Below are 13,617 nucleotides of genomic sequence, written 5' to 3' on the forward strand. Positions count from 1 at the left end.
ATGAATGACTGTCCATCCCTAAATTCTATCTGTTCACCTCTGCACCGCTAATCTTTGTCTCCTTGTCTGTTCACCCCTTTATCTGTGCATCCTTAATTTCTACCCCCTGTGGCCTTCCCAGTCTCTTCCTCCTGGTCCATTTGTCCTTATTCTCTGTCCTCTTGTTCGTCACACACATCTCTGTCCCCTTGTTCGTCCAACCCGTTACTATCTTCTTGCCTGTCCACCCCTAGTTTCAGTCCCCTTGTCCAGCTGCCCCTAATCTTCATCCCCTTGTCCATCAACCCCAATCTCTGTCCCCTTGCCTATCCTTCCTTTTTCTCTTTCCATACGTTATCCACACTCTCTCCCCACTCTCGTTCCTCGCACCCTGCCTGGCCCCTCCCAGCACAGGGCCCACCGGTCACCATGTCAGGAGACTACGAAGATGACCTCTGCCGACGGGCACTCATCCTGGTCTCAGACCTCTGTGCACGGGTCCGAGATGCCGACACCAGCGACAGGTGCCAGGAGTTCAACGACCTGCGAATTCGAGGCTATCCCCGGGGCCCGGATGCAGGTCAGCACCCCCAGCTGTATCGGCCAGCCCCCCTCTCTCTGCTACAGCCAGGATTTTCAGAGAATCAGAGCAGACCTGCTCAGCTCTCAGTTCCCTGTGGGGCTGATCCTTCTTGGAGCCTTGCCTCCATTCTGCCTGCTGCTGGTCCCCCAAAATTCTGATCTAAGGAGAAGGAGCTGTGGGGTCCATTTGACCCCTGACCTTGTGGATTTTTTCCCCTATGGGCCTCCCCCATTCCCCACATATCCCCTACAGATATCTGTGCATCTTGCACAGTGCTTAAAAGCACAGGCCCTTGTGCTGGCTGGTGTGCTCAGTGGTTAGAGCGTTGGTCTGCCGACCAAAGGGTCATGAGTTCGATTCCCGGTCAAGAGCACATTACCTGGGTTGCAGGTTCTTCTATCCCTGGTCTCGGTCAGGGCACATGCAGGAGGCAGCCAATTGATGTGTCTCTCTCACATCGATGTTTCTCTCTCTCTCTCTCCCCCTCCTTCCCTACGCGCCCTCCCTTCCTTGTGAGGACTAAAAAAAAAAGAAAAAGCTCAGGCTCTGGAGTCAGACCCACTCGCCTGGGTTCAAATCCCACCTCCCCCACCTACTAACTGGATGGCTTTAGGCCAGTGACTCTTCTCTGCCTCAGTTTCCTCATCCAGACAACGGTGATAATGAAAATGACTACCTCGTGGGACAGCTGAGCGACTCCAATGATATAACACATGTGAAGGGCTTAGAACAAGCTGGGCACGCAGTGGCCATTTCACACATGTGGGGATGTGCTTATTCAGCACCAGGCAGCGAGCAAGGAGGCCCTTCACCTATTCCATCAACGAGTCACGAATACCCTTTGTGGTACATACAATCCCCATTTTCAGTGTGGGAAACTGAGGCTCAGAAGGGTCATTTGACTTGCCCGAGGCCACCCAGCTAGGAAGCAGCAGGGTTCTAAGAGCTAGGAAATATTACGAGTTCCATTGTCTAGGTGAGGGACCCCGCAGAAGCATGTGCTGGGAGGATGAGTGACGGTCACGCTTGCCGAGCACCGGGGCAGGGCTCAGTGTGTCGTGTGCAGAATGTCCAGGAGACAGAAATGAGGAATGAGGCCCAGAGGACAACGGGGACTTGCTCCGCGTCTCACCGCCTGTAGGAAGAAGAGGCAGAACTCGACCCTGGGAAGTCAAAACCACCCTCAGGTTCCATGATTTCCTAGAAGGACTCACAGAACTCAGAAAAGCTGTCATACTCACAGTTACAGCAAAAGCATGAAGATTAAAATCAGCAAGGGGAAGAGACGCCTTGGTCAGGGTCCAGGAGAGACCAGGCATGAGCTTTCCGTGGTCTTCTCCTGGTGACGTCGCTTAGACAATGCTCAGTTCTCCCAGCTATGACCTGTGACAACACTCAGATTATCGGCCCCCAGGGACGCTCGCGCAATCCTGGGTGTTCAGGGTTTTTAACTGGGGTTCGGTCACATAGACATGGCTGACCTTGTTCTCCAATTCATACCACATGGCCCAAGGCCCCCCAATCCATCACATCGTTATATAGACTACCTGGTGCGAGCCAAGGTTTCTCAGGTGAACAAAAACACTCAGACACGCCCTGGCCAGTGTGGCTCAGCGGTAGACTGTCGGCCTGTGCACCAAAGGGTTGCAAGTTCGATCCCTAGCCCTGGTCAGGGCACCTGTGTGAGGCAACCAATTGATGTGTCTCTCTCACATTGATGCTTCTCTCTCTCTCTCTCTCATTCTCTCTCTCTCTCTCTCTCTCTCTCTTCCTTTACCACTCTCTAAAAATCAATGAAAATTTCCTCAGTTGAATATAAAAAGTTGAAAACTACGTCGCCTTTGAAGTACCATTTACTGCGACATATTGAGGTCTGGTAGAATAACGGTAGGGAACAGTGGGCTTGAACCAGGCACCCCAAAGAGGCAGGACTGAGTTTTCCGATCTGGCAAATGGTGAATGTAAGGCTCAGAGTGGTTAAGATATCTTCCCAAGGCCACACAGCAAGCTGGGATTTGAACCCTGAGCTGCCTAACTATGCCATGCACTCTTTTTTCTTTGATCACCTCTAAGCATTTGGGGGGACTTTAGTCCTGTTTCCAATGGCGTATCCTCTTATAGAGGGGCACTGTGTGCTAGCCATAAAGAGAATAAAGTCTGGAGACAGACAGCTGAGTTCAAATCCCGGATCTGTCATTTACTACCTGTGCAGCCTTATACAAGTCACTCAGCCTCTCTGAACCTCAGTTTCCTCATCTTTAAAATGGTTATATTAAAATACCAGCCTTGTAGGGTCATGGAGTTTAAAGAATATATGTAAATTCTTTGGACAACACATGGCAAAGAGTCAAAATTATCATTTTTTTCTTTTTTATCCTCACCCGAGGACTTTTTTTCATTTTTTGTTAAGATAGGGCAGGAGGGAGAGAGAGAAAGAGACAGAGAGGGAGGGAGGGGGGGGAGAGAGAGAGAGAGAGAGAGAGAGAGAGAGAAACATTGATGTGAAAGGGACACATCGAGTGGCCGCCACCCGCATGACCCAACCAGGGCCGGGGACAAATGGCAACCGAGGTACGTGCCCTTAGCGGGAACCAAACCCAGGTCTCTCTGGACCGCAAGCCAACGCTCTAACCGCTGAGCCAAACCAGCCAGAGCTCAACATTTTAAATTATTTTTAAAAGCTTAGCTCTTTGGCGACAGCAGCAGGAAGATACATTGTGAGCCCCACCCTGACCCCTGACCCGTGTCCTTGCTCTCTCCAGACATCTCTGTGAGCCTGCTGTCAGTCATCGTGACGTTCTGCGGCATCGTCTTGCTGGGTGTCTCTCTCTTCGTGTCCTGGAAGCTGTGCTGGGTGCCCTGGCGGGACAAGGGAGGCTCAGCTTCGGGCAGTGGCCCCATGCGCAAAGAGCTGGTCCCTGGGGTTGGGCTGGCAGGCCTGGTAGGCAGCAGTGGGCACCACCTGGGGACTGGCCTGGGTGGCCACCCTCTGCTGGGGGGCCCTCATCACCATGCCCACACCGCCCACCACCCGCCCTTCGCTGAGCTGCTGGAGCCAGGCAGCCTGGGGGGCTCTGACACCCCTGAGCCCTCCTACTTGGACATGGACTCGTATCCAGAGGCTGCAGCAGCTGCAGTAGCTGCTGGGGTCAAACCAAGCCAGACATCTCCTGAGCTGCCCTCTGAGGGTGGGGCAGGCTCCGGACTGCTCCTGCTGCCCCCCAGTGGTGGGGGTTTGCCCAGTGCCCAGTCACATCAGCAGGTCACAAGCCTAGCACCCACCACCAGGTGAGACAGGTTGATGGGCTGGGGGTTCACTCTGAACATCTGCTTCTCCTCTGTGTCTGTTTCCCATCTATGGCTCACCTGAGCCCTGTGGGAGGAGAGATCTAGAGTCCTGAGTCCTGGGGCAGTAGGGGGCTTGGAGTGTGGATTCCTGGATCCTGGGGATAAAGGAGGCCACTCCAGACTCCTGGGTTTGGGAGAGGAGTGGGAGGAGCCTAGAGTCTTTGGACCTAAGGAGAAGGGGCTGGAGGCCTGTGCTCCTTGATACAGAAGAAGGAGGAGGCTGAGGGCAGGACTCCAGAGTCAAGAAGGTGGAAAGAATGAGACTTAGCACCCCTCCCAAGACCCTGAGGCCAAAGACAATTCACAAGGTGGAAACAGAGGCGAGCAGGCAAACAGGCCCTGCCCTCATGTCACTCACAATGCAGGGGAAGTGTGTCCAGCCAGCCGGGCCAGTGCTGCAGCAAAGCAGCTTGGGGAACTACGGCTGTGGGATGTAACGGATCACATGGATTGATTTATGGATATACAACCATCCTTGCATTCCTGGGCTGAAGCCCACTTGGTCATGATATATAATCTTTTTAATGTATGTTGGATCTGGTTTTCTAATATTTTTTGAGAATCTTTGCATCCATGTACATCAAAGATATTGACCTGTAATTTTCTTTTTTTGACAAAAAGGGAAAAGATGGGTTAAAGAGATCTGGAGAAGGGCAGATAAGGGTTACGGGGGTCTGGGTTGTGCTCAGCCACAGAGATCCATGGAGAAGTTATTCTGAGTCACCAGCTTGAGGTTCAGAGGAGGCTTCTGGAGGCTTTTGCCCAAGCAGGTCTGGGCTGGAACTAGCTTAGAGAAGGGGATAACCGCTCCCCAATACGGATGGGGAAACTGAGGCTCAGAGAGTACAAGTGGCTTGCTCCTGGTTACAGTGAGCAAAGGTGGGGATTTGTGTGCCCCTGGCTGTGGGGTTTGGGGAAGAGGCAGGGAGGGGTCTCCCAGATCTTCAGATGCAAAGATGAGAGCCACCCATCACACCTTGGTCTTCCTCACCCCCCTGCAGGTACCCAGCCCTGCCCCGGCCCCTCACCCAGCAGACCCTAACCCCCCAGCCGGACCCGGGCAGCGAGGAGCGGCCACCTGCCCTACCCTTACCCTTGCCAGGCGGTGAAGAAAAGGCCAAGCTCATTGGACAGATCAAGCCGGAGCTGTACCAGGGGACTGGACCCGGCGGCTGGCGCAGCGGTGGGGCCCCGGGCTCTGGAGAGGCTGGTGCAGGAGCGCCCTGTGGCCGTATCAGCTTTGCCCTGCGGTACCTATATGGATCGGACCAGCTGGTGGTGCGAATCCTGCAGGCCTTGGACCTCCCGGCCAAAGACTCCAATGGCTTCTCAGACCCCTATGTCAAGATCTACCTGCTGCCTGACCGAAAGAAAAAATTTCAGACCAAGGTCAGGGACAGCGGGTGGGACAGTGAGTCCCCACAGAGAGGGGCTGGGGTCCTGGACTCCTGGGTCTGAGGGAGGAGGGGCTGGGGGCCTGGACTCCTGGGTCTGGGGGAGGAGGGGCTGGGGGTCTGGACTCCTGGGTCCTGGGGAGGAGGGGCTGGGGGCCTGGGCTCCTGGGGCCTGGGGAGGAGGAGCTGGTGGGCATGGTGTCTGTCATTTTCCTCCCCACCCCCACCAGGTGCACAGGAAGACCCTGAACCCTGTGTTCAACGAGACATTTCAGTTCTCGGTGCCCTTGGCCGAGCTGGCCCAGCGCAAGCTGCACTTCAGCGTCTATGACTTCGACCGCTTCTCGCGGCATGACCTCATCGGCCAGGTGGTGCTGGACAACCTCCTGGAGCTGGCTGAGCAGCCCCCTGACCGCCCGCTGTGGCGGGACATTGTGGAGGGCGGCTCGGTCAGTGGCCCCTGCATCCCCTTTTGCTTTGCAACCTCCTTGCCCTCGGACTTCATAACCTCCTAACTCCAGACTCCAGAGTTTTCTTTTCAATTTTGTTTTATTGCAAAATATTGCAAGTACACAAGAGAGTAGAGAATGGACCCCCCATGCCCTCCACACCTTGGCAAATACTAGCATCGTGCCTGGGCCCCAGATCTCTCCAGTTCTGACCCCTCCTTGACATCTGATTGTAACAGCTGAGAAAACTGTAATAGATGCCCAGGTACCCACCAGGTAGCTTCCGCAGAATTTCAGACCATGACTCTGTGGCTTCTGCCCTCTGACCCCAGATTCCGGACCCTCCAACTTCCTGACCCCAGAGCTCCTGCTTATTTTCCCCACTTCCTTCCCCGTCCGACCTCCCGACTTCCCACTTCCCAGACTTCCCGAATCCCTAACACTTCCCATCTCTGAACACTTTACATCTGCACCCTAACCTCCAAACCCTGGTTTAATCTAATCCTGTTTCTTCGCGGTCACCACCCGAATCCCAACAGCCTGATCCCCAGGCCTTAGCCACTCTGGGAACCTAACGTCCTGACACCCCCAGCTCCCCAGCATTCAGACTGTAGGACCCCCCAGGGCCGCCTTCTTCATTTCTCATTTCTCCTGATTCTCTCCTCCTGGAACCTCCTTCTCCTGTGTGCCGACCCCTCCCCAGCTCCACTCCTAGGTCCTTCTCGGGTGTCCTGATCCCATCCCCCTCCAAGCCTCAGCCCTCTCCATTCCAATCTAGGGATCCCAACTCTGCCAATCTGGGGGAGCTGTGTGTATCGGGGGGTGGGGGTGAGCCCTGTCCTCATACCAGGAGAAGGATGGCTGCCACAGGATGGCCATGCTCAAGGTCCTCTCTTTCTCTGAGCCTCAGTTTCCCCACATGTTCAATGATATTGAAGCGACTGCCCGCGGCTCTGCCTGCAACCCCCTTCGTGGGGTTTCCATGGTCCGCTTGTTCAGTCCAAGCCCAGCCTCTGAGAACCAAGTGCCTAATTCCAGGGTACCTGTCCCCCAGACCCCATCTGTCCCTCCACCCCCACTCCTGTTATAACCCGAGGCAGCCCACTTGGAGGCCCTGTCCCTGTACCCCTCTTTGTCTCCTGTATCTTCTCATTTTCTCTCTCCCTCATTATCACTCATTCATGTATTCATTCACCCCTCCAACAGCTGGGTTCTTTTTGCAGGATCAGGACCTGGGGACCCCAGAGTTAGTTCACTGTCAGGGGCCAGCATCATGAGGGACAGGAGAGCATTGCTCAGGGCGGCAGGGGCTCCGGGAGCTCGTGGGAGGAGGTGACAGCTGAGCCTTGAAGGCTGAGAGGAGGGAACAAGCTGGGGCAGGGCTGGGAGGAGAGTAAGTGGGGAGTCCAGGGACCGAGGCCCAGGTCAGCGTGGCTGGGCGGCCAGGGGCCCAGATGGGGCAGCAGGGCTGGGTGGGGTGGGTCGCAGGTCCTGGCTAGCTCTGGTCACTGCTCTGTGTCTGTGTGTCCACAAAGGGGGTTCTGTCTCCTCTGATCTTCACGCTGGGTCTGGGTGTGTCTCCGCCATCTCTAAGACTGACTTCTCTGCACACCTCCTCTCTGTCTCACTGTCTCTGGGTATCTGTCCCTGTCTCTGGTTAGGTCTCTGTTTCTGCATCTCTCTGGGTCTTTGCACCTCCCGTCTCATTCTGGTCTCTGTCACTCTAGGTCTCCACACCTCCCCACCAAGTCTCGGTCCCCCTTTTCCTGGATCTCTGGCCCCTGGCCTGGACTCTGGCCCCTCTCTGCAGTCTGCTCCCCTCTGCGGTTCTGGGTCTCTGACTCTGGGTCTCGGTTTCTTACCTTAGAACTCTGGGTCTGTCTTTCTAACTGCCTTGCTCATGTTTTGTCTCTGTCTCAGTCTATTTCTCACTATAATCTCCTCTCTCTCGGTCCCCCTCCCACACTCTCCCCCCCCCCCCCCGACTCAGGCCTCTTCCCATCTTCCCAGGAGAACAAACAGGCTTTGGCCGTGGCAGGCAGTTGTGGCCGGGGAGTTACCGGGTTTGACCCAGAGTCAGATTAAGTGGATCGGAAATCCGAGTCCTGGGTGGGTATCCGGGAGGAGAGCTGGAGGCTTCAGATGGGAGAGGAGTCAGGAAGAGATGGGGAGACTGAGGCAGGGCGTCACTAAACCCCTTTTCCTGACTGCAGGAAAAGGCAGATCTTGGGGAGCTCAACTTCTCACTCTGCTACCTCCCCACGGCCGGGCGCCTCACCGTGACCATCATCAAAGCCTCTAACCTCAAAGCCATGGACCTCACTGGCTTCTCAGGTGGGTTCTGAGGAAGCTCTGAGATCTGAGGGGGGAGGGGCTGGGGGCCTGGACTCCTGGGTCTGAGGGAAAAGGGGCTGGGGGCCTGGACTCCTGGGTCTGAGGGAGGAGGGGCTGGGGCCTGGACTCCTGGGTCTGAGGGAGGAGGGGCTGGGGGCCTGGATCCCTGGGTCTGAGGGAGGAGGGGCTGGGGGCCTGGACTCCTGGGTCTGAGGGAGGAGGGGCTGGGGGCCTGGACTCCTGGGTCTGAGGGAGGAGGGGCTGGGGGCCTGGACTCCTGGGTCTGAGGGAGGAGGGGGTTGGGGGCCTGGACTCCTGGGTCTGAGGGAGGAGGGCTGGGGGCCTGGACTCCTGGGTCTGAAGGGGGAGGGGCTGGGGGCCCGGACTCCTGGGTCTGAGGGAGGAGGGGCTGGGGGCCCGGACTCCTGGGTCTGAGGGAGGAGGGCTGGGGGCCTGGACTCCTGGGTCTGAGGGAGGAGGGGCTGGGGGCCTGGACTCCTGGGTCTGAGGGAGGAGGGGCTGGGAGCCTGGACTCCTGGTCTGAGGGAGGAGGGGCTGGGGGAGAAAAGGCTGGGGACCCAAACCCTCGGGTGGGGAGGGGAGGAGGAGTCCAAGGGAGGAAGTTGTGGTTCAGTACTCTCCATGCTCACCCCCAGACCCCTACGTGAAGGCCTCTCTGATCAGTGAGGGGCGGCGTCTCAAGAAGCGGAAAACCTCCATCAAGAAGAATACTCTGAACCCCACCTACAATGAGGCGCTGGTGTTCGACGTGACCCCAGAGAGCGTGGAGAATGTAGGGCTCAGCATCGCAGTGGTGGACTATGATTGGTGAGGGCCAAGGGGCACCGCCTGGGGGCAAGGGCAGGAGGGTACCAGCCTCGCCCCCTCCCTACCTGGATGTTCATTGCCCACCCGACTCTCCCCACCCCCAGCATTGGGCACAACGAGGTGATCGGTGTGTGCCGCGTGGGCCCTGATGCCGCCGACCCCCACGGCCGCGAGCACTGGGCAGAGATGCTGGCCAACCCCCGCAAGCCCGTGGAGCACTGGCACCAGCTGGTGGAGGTGAGTGGGGCGGCCACCCGATGCCATTTCCCCGCCATTCACCTGCCTCTGCCCTTCCCTTCACCCGACGCATCATGTCATTGGGGGCTTCGGAGTCAGCTGCCCTGGCTCCAGTCCCTGCTCTACCAACTGTAGCTGTGTGACTTAGAACCAGTTACTTAACCTCTCTGTGCCTCAGTTTCCTCCTCTGGGACATGGCCTAGATGTGAGGATTCAGTGAGTTCAGGCAGGATGACAGATCTGCCTCTTAGTAAGGGCCCCGCAAATGGTCAGCTACCGTTCTTATTGTTTCTCATGATGCTAAGTCCAAAATAAAGGTGAAAACTGCGTGATAGAATGGAGCAGGGTTGGGTCTTTTTTTAAAGAGCAGAGTGTGAAAATGTGGGCATTGTTGTCTACTGGGTGGAGATCCACAATTTCTTTCACGTACAATAAAACGAAGTCAAAATAGAACGGAACAGAAAATTTCATAGGGCAGTACCCATGGTAAGGATTGTGATGTCGATTTTTTTTTTCGGTCCTGTGGATTGTGATCCAAGACGTTTGGAGGTCTGGAAAGTATGGGGGATGGGGCTGCCCCTTAGGTGGTCAGGGAGGGCCTCTAGGAGGAGGTGACACTTGAGCAGAGGCCTGGAGGTTGAGGGGAATTGGCTTAGTGAAGGTTTGAGGAGAAGTTGCAGGGAGCAGTAAGGAGGCCAGGCCAGAGGCAGGAGGCTGGAGGTCCTCCCCAGGGAGTGAGGGAAGGGGAAACTAGATCACGTGGGGCCTTGGGGGTCACTCACGAACCAGCTTGACAATTGTTTCAAAATTAGAAATCATGTCAGATCATCGCATGGTCCAGAGACATGTTCAAGCATGGCCACTCTCTCGTTTGAAACCCAGAGAAGCAAAGGAGTCGATTTTGAAAAAAAATTATTGTTGAATTTGCTGCCATTAAAGCCAAGAAAGTAAAATTATACTAAATTCCTTGGAGGGTATAAATAAAACAGTTAAATTTAAAATTATGTGAATTTCAATACAGTTACTCTTTTTTCCCCAATATTTTTCAATTATTTTAGTATTCCAGAAAAAATTAAGCATAAAAAATATGTAAAAATTGGGATATATATATATTTTTAAATATTTTTTCTTTATTGATTTTAGAGAGAGAGGAAGAGAGGGATGGAAACGTCAATGAGACAGACCATTGACTGGCCACCTCCTGCATGTCCCCCCCAACCCGGGACAGGGCCCACAACCTGGGCATGTGCCTGACCAGGAATCAAACTGGCGACCTCTTGGTGCATGGGTCGATGCTCAACCACTGAGCCACACTGGCCGGGCTAGAGGTGTATTTTTTTTTAATATGTTTTATTGATTTTTTTTAGAGAGAGGAAGAGAAAGAAAGAGAGAGAGAAAAACATCGATTGGCTCTTGATGTATGGAGCGATGCTCAATCCACTAAGCCACACAGCTGGGCAGGGGTGCATTTTTTTTGTTTGTTCCAGGTTATGATATGGCATGGGACTGGCCTTTATTACATTTCATATTTTCTTCCTCATGGATTTTTTTGCATTAATTTTGATTTTTTTAAAATATCGCACTCCAGTGGTATGTGTCTTGATTGCCGAGTTTGGGCACACGTTACATTTTGCACCCTGGGTGAATTCCTCATTTGCCCTCCTCCAGTCCGGCCCTGCATTGGTCTTTTTTCCAGGGGTAGGGAATTTAAGCAGCTGAGCATGGAACTCAGATTTGAGTTTTCAAAAACCCAGGGCTCTGCCCTGGCCGGTTTGGCTCAGCAGACCAGGGAGTCCCGGGTTCAAGTCCAGCCAAGGGCACGCACCTCAGTTGCGGTTCCCCGATTGGGGTCGTGCGGGTGACAACCAATCGATGTTTCTCTCTCTCTCTCTCCCTCCCACTCTGTCTGAAGATAAATATAAAAAAAAATATCCTCAGGTGAGGATTAAAAAAAAAAACACAAGCCCTGGCCAGTTTTTCTCAGTGGTTAGAGCGTCGGTCTGCGGTCCTGAGAGACCCGGGTTCGGTTCCTGCTAAGGGCACGTACCTCGGTTGCAGTTTGTTCCTGGACCTGGTTGGATCGGGTGGGTGGCAAACACTTGATGTGTCCCTTTCGCGTGGATGTTTCTCTCTCTCTTCCTCTCTTCCCCTTCCACTCTATCTGAACCAAAAAAAAAACAAAAAACCACACACACAAAAGCTTGGGGCTCTACTTAGGCCGACAGATGGCAGCCACACCCTCCTTCTGGCATTCACTGGTATCCTAATTCACTCACTCATTCATTCCACAGGCTTCTCTGGAAGCTTCCGTGGGCCGTACTCATGCTGGGCAATGCTGGGGATACAGCGAGAAGCTGACACCTGGCTGAGTCTGGCCTTGACCCTGACTTTCAGCCAGTAGTTCAACATGACCCCAGAAGGCCTTTCTACCCCCAGAGCTGCCCCTGCCCCACCTTTGCTCACGGCCCTCCTTTGGCTCCCTGGCACCCCCAGGACAGCCTCAGCTCCCCTACGGCAGAGTCTGCCCCACTCACCCCTGCAGCCTCATCGCTCCACACATTTCCAGTGACTTTATCTTTGTGCCTCAGTTTCCCCATCTGTAGAATAGGACTATAATTCCACTTGCCCCATCACTTCAGAGTCAAGTGCAGAAGAGCCCTGTGAATGGTAAACAGGATCAGTGTCTTTTTTTTTTTTTTTAAATCCTCTCCTGAGGACATTTTTCCATTTTTTGTTCAGATAGAGTGGGAGGGAGAGAGAGGAAGAGAGAGAGATAGAGAGAGAGAAACATCGATGTGAAAGGGCACATTGAGTGGTTGCCACCCGCACGACCAACCAGGGCCGGGGACAAACTGCAACCGAGGTACGTGCCCTTAGTGGGAATCGAACCCGGGTCTCTCAGGACCGCAGGCTGATGCTCTAACCACTGAGCCAAATCGGCCAGGGCAGGATCGGTGTCTTATTATGGTGATTATTAGTGATTGTCTCGCCTCTGTCCCTCACTCCTGAACTTTCTGGATTTTCCACTTCAGGAAAAGACGTTGACCAGCTTCACAAAAGGCAGCAAAGGATTGTCAGAGAAAGAGAATTCAGAGTGAGGGGTAAGGAACCCAGATGAGAGGGAGGGGGCTGGTGGAGGAGGGGCATGGGACTGGCATGCCTGGGTCCCTGGGGTGCGATGGAGCTACAGCAGGTCACGGCCACTCTCTGCCATCACTGACGTCTCCTCCCTGCCCAATCCTGCAGGTCTGGCCTAGGCCCGGGATCGGACCAGGCCCCCTCAGGACCCCATCCCTTCCTGCCCGGACCGTGAACTCATCTCCTCGAAGCCATAACGTCCGAGCTGCGTGGTGCGGGGTGGCCCTGGGCCTGCCCATCCTTCTACCCCTGGAGGCGTGACGGTGGGAGGCAGGCAGGCCCAGCTCCCTGTTTCAGGGTGGGGGGCATTCAGTCTCTACTGTGTCTGTCTACCCTTCCCTGGGGCTCCCCTTCCAGGTGAGGGGCCGTGCATGTCTGGGGGACCCCAACCCCCCAAACCCTCTGTCTGTCTGTCAGTCTCTTTGCTGTTTGTTCAAGACTTGGTGTCCTGACCCTCATTCTCACCATGAATGTCAACGGACCAATCCTCTGTGTTCCCCCAGACACACACACAACTGTGTCTACCCCTTCTGTTTGCCACACCCCGCGTCTGGCCGATCCACCCACTGCTGCTGCTATCAACGCCAGAATAAACACACACGTGGGTCTCACTCCACCTGGGCTTCTGTCCTTTCTGGGACTGGGAAGCTGGGCTGGAACCTCCTGGCTCTGAATTCAGATAAATGTTTCCTCCACTGGCTGGGTGACCTTTGGTGTCTTAATTGATCCTTAATTTGTAAAAGTTACATTGGCCAGGACCACTATGATTATAGGACATGAAATGCGATCCCAACTACCATAACCACCAGCAGAATTGGAAGACCTCTCTATATGGCAAGTCTGAGAGCACAGAAGGATTTCAGGCATGGTTGGATCCAGGTGTTCAAGTGACTCTGCTTAGCTCGTTATTGGCTCTATTCTCAAGCAAGTCTTTTTTTTGAATCCTCACCCGAGGACATTTTCCATTTTTTGTTCAGACAGAGTAGGAGGGAGAGAGAGGAAGAAAGAGAGAGAAAAACATCAACGTGAAAGGGACACATCGAGTGGCTGCCACCCACACAACCCAACCAGGGCCAGGGACAAACTGCAACCAAGGTACATGCCCTTAGCAGGAACCAAACCCAGGTCTCTCTGGACCACAGGTCGATGCTCTAACTGCTGAGCCAAACCAGCCAGGGCTCAAGCAAGTCTTTGCAATGGTAATAAGATGGCCATTTGGAGCTTTTGCACAAATAACAAATCTTCCAAAGACAGAGAGTCCCAGGGTTAGCATCTCTGAGATTCAGTTTGCCTTCCCCTCATGAGTACAAGCAGTCTGAGCATTCTG

At 54.5% G+C, this 13,617-nt stretch overlaps 1 protein-coding gene across 1 annotated transcript; it reads left to right on the top strand.

Moving 5' to 3' along the window:
- Positions 1 to 408: 408 nt before the first annotated feature.
- Positions 409 to 12,906, top strand: SYT3 (synaptotagmin 3). Its single transcript, XM_036274016.1, has 9 exons — positions 409 to 559; positions 3,325 to 3,850; positions 4,912 to 5,299; positions 5,535 to 5,753; positions 7,967 to 8,087; positions 8,744 to 8,915; positions 9,020 to 9,152; positions 12,185 to 12,253; positions 12,399 to 12,906. The coding sequence occupies exons 1-8, from the start codon at positions 409 to 411 to the stop codon at positions 12,248 to 12,250; spliced, it is 1,776 nt and encodes a 591-aa protein (XP_036129909.1). The 3' UTR covers positions 12,251 to 12,253; positions 12,399 to 12,906.
- The last annotated feature ends 711 nt before the right edge of the window (positions 12,907 to 13,617 follow it).

The sequence above is a fragment of the Molossus molossus genome, unplaced genomic scaffold, assembly GCF_014108415.1.
Source record: "Molossus molossus isolate mMolMol1 unplaced genomic scaffold, mMolMol1.p scaffold_m16_p_21, whole genome shotgun sequence".
In the NCBI taxonomy this organism is placed as follows: domain Eukaryota; kingdom Metazoa; phylum Chordata; class Mammalia; order Chiroptera; family Molossidae; genus Molossus; species Molossus molossus.

Coding starts and splice junctions, on each gene's coding strand:
- SYT3 (XM_036274016.1), top strand. CDS start 409: ATGTCAGGAGACTACGAAGATGACCTCTGCCGACGGGCACTCATCCTG. Junction 3,851..4,911: donor AGCCTAGCACCCACCACCAG/GTGAGACAGGTT, acceptor ACCCCCCTGCAG/GTACCCAGCCCTGCCCCGGC. Junction 8,088..8,743: donor GGACCTCACTGGCTTCTCAG/GTGGGTTCTGAG, acceptor GCTCACCCCCAG/ACCCCTACGTGAAGGCCTCT.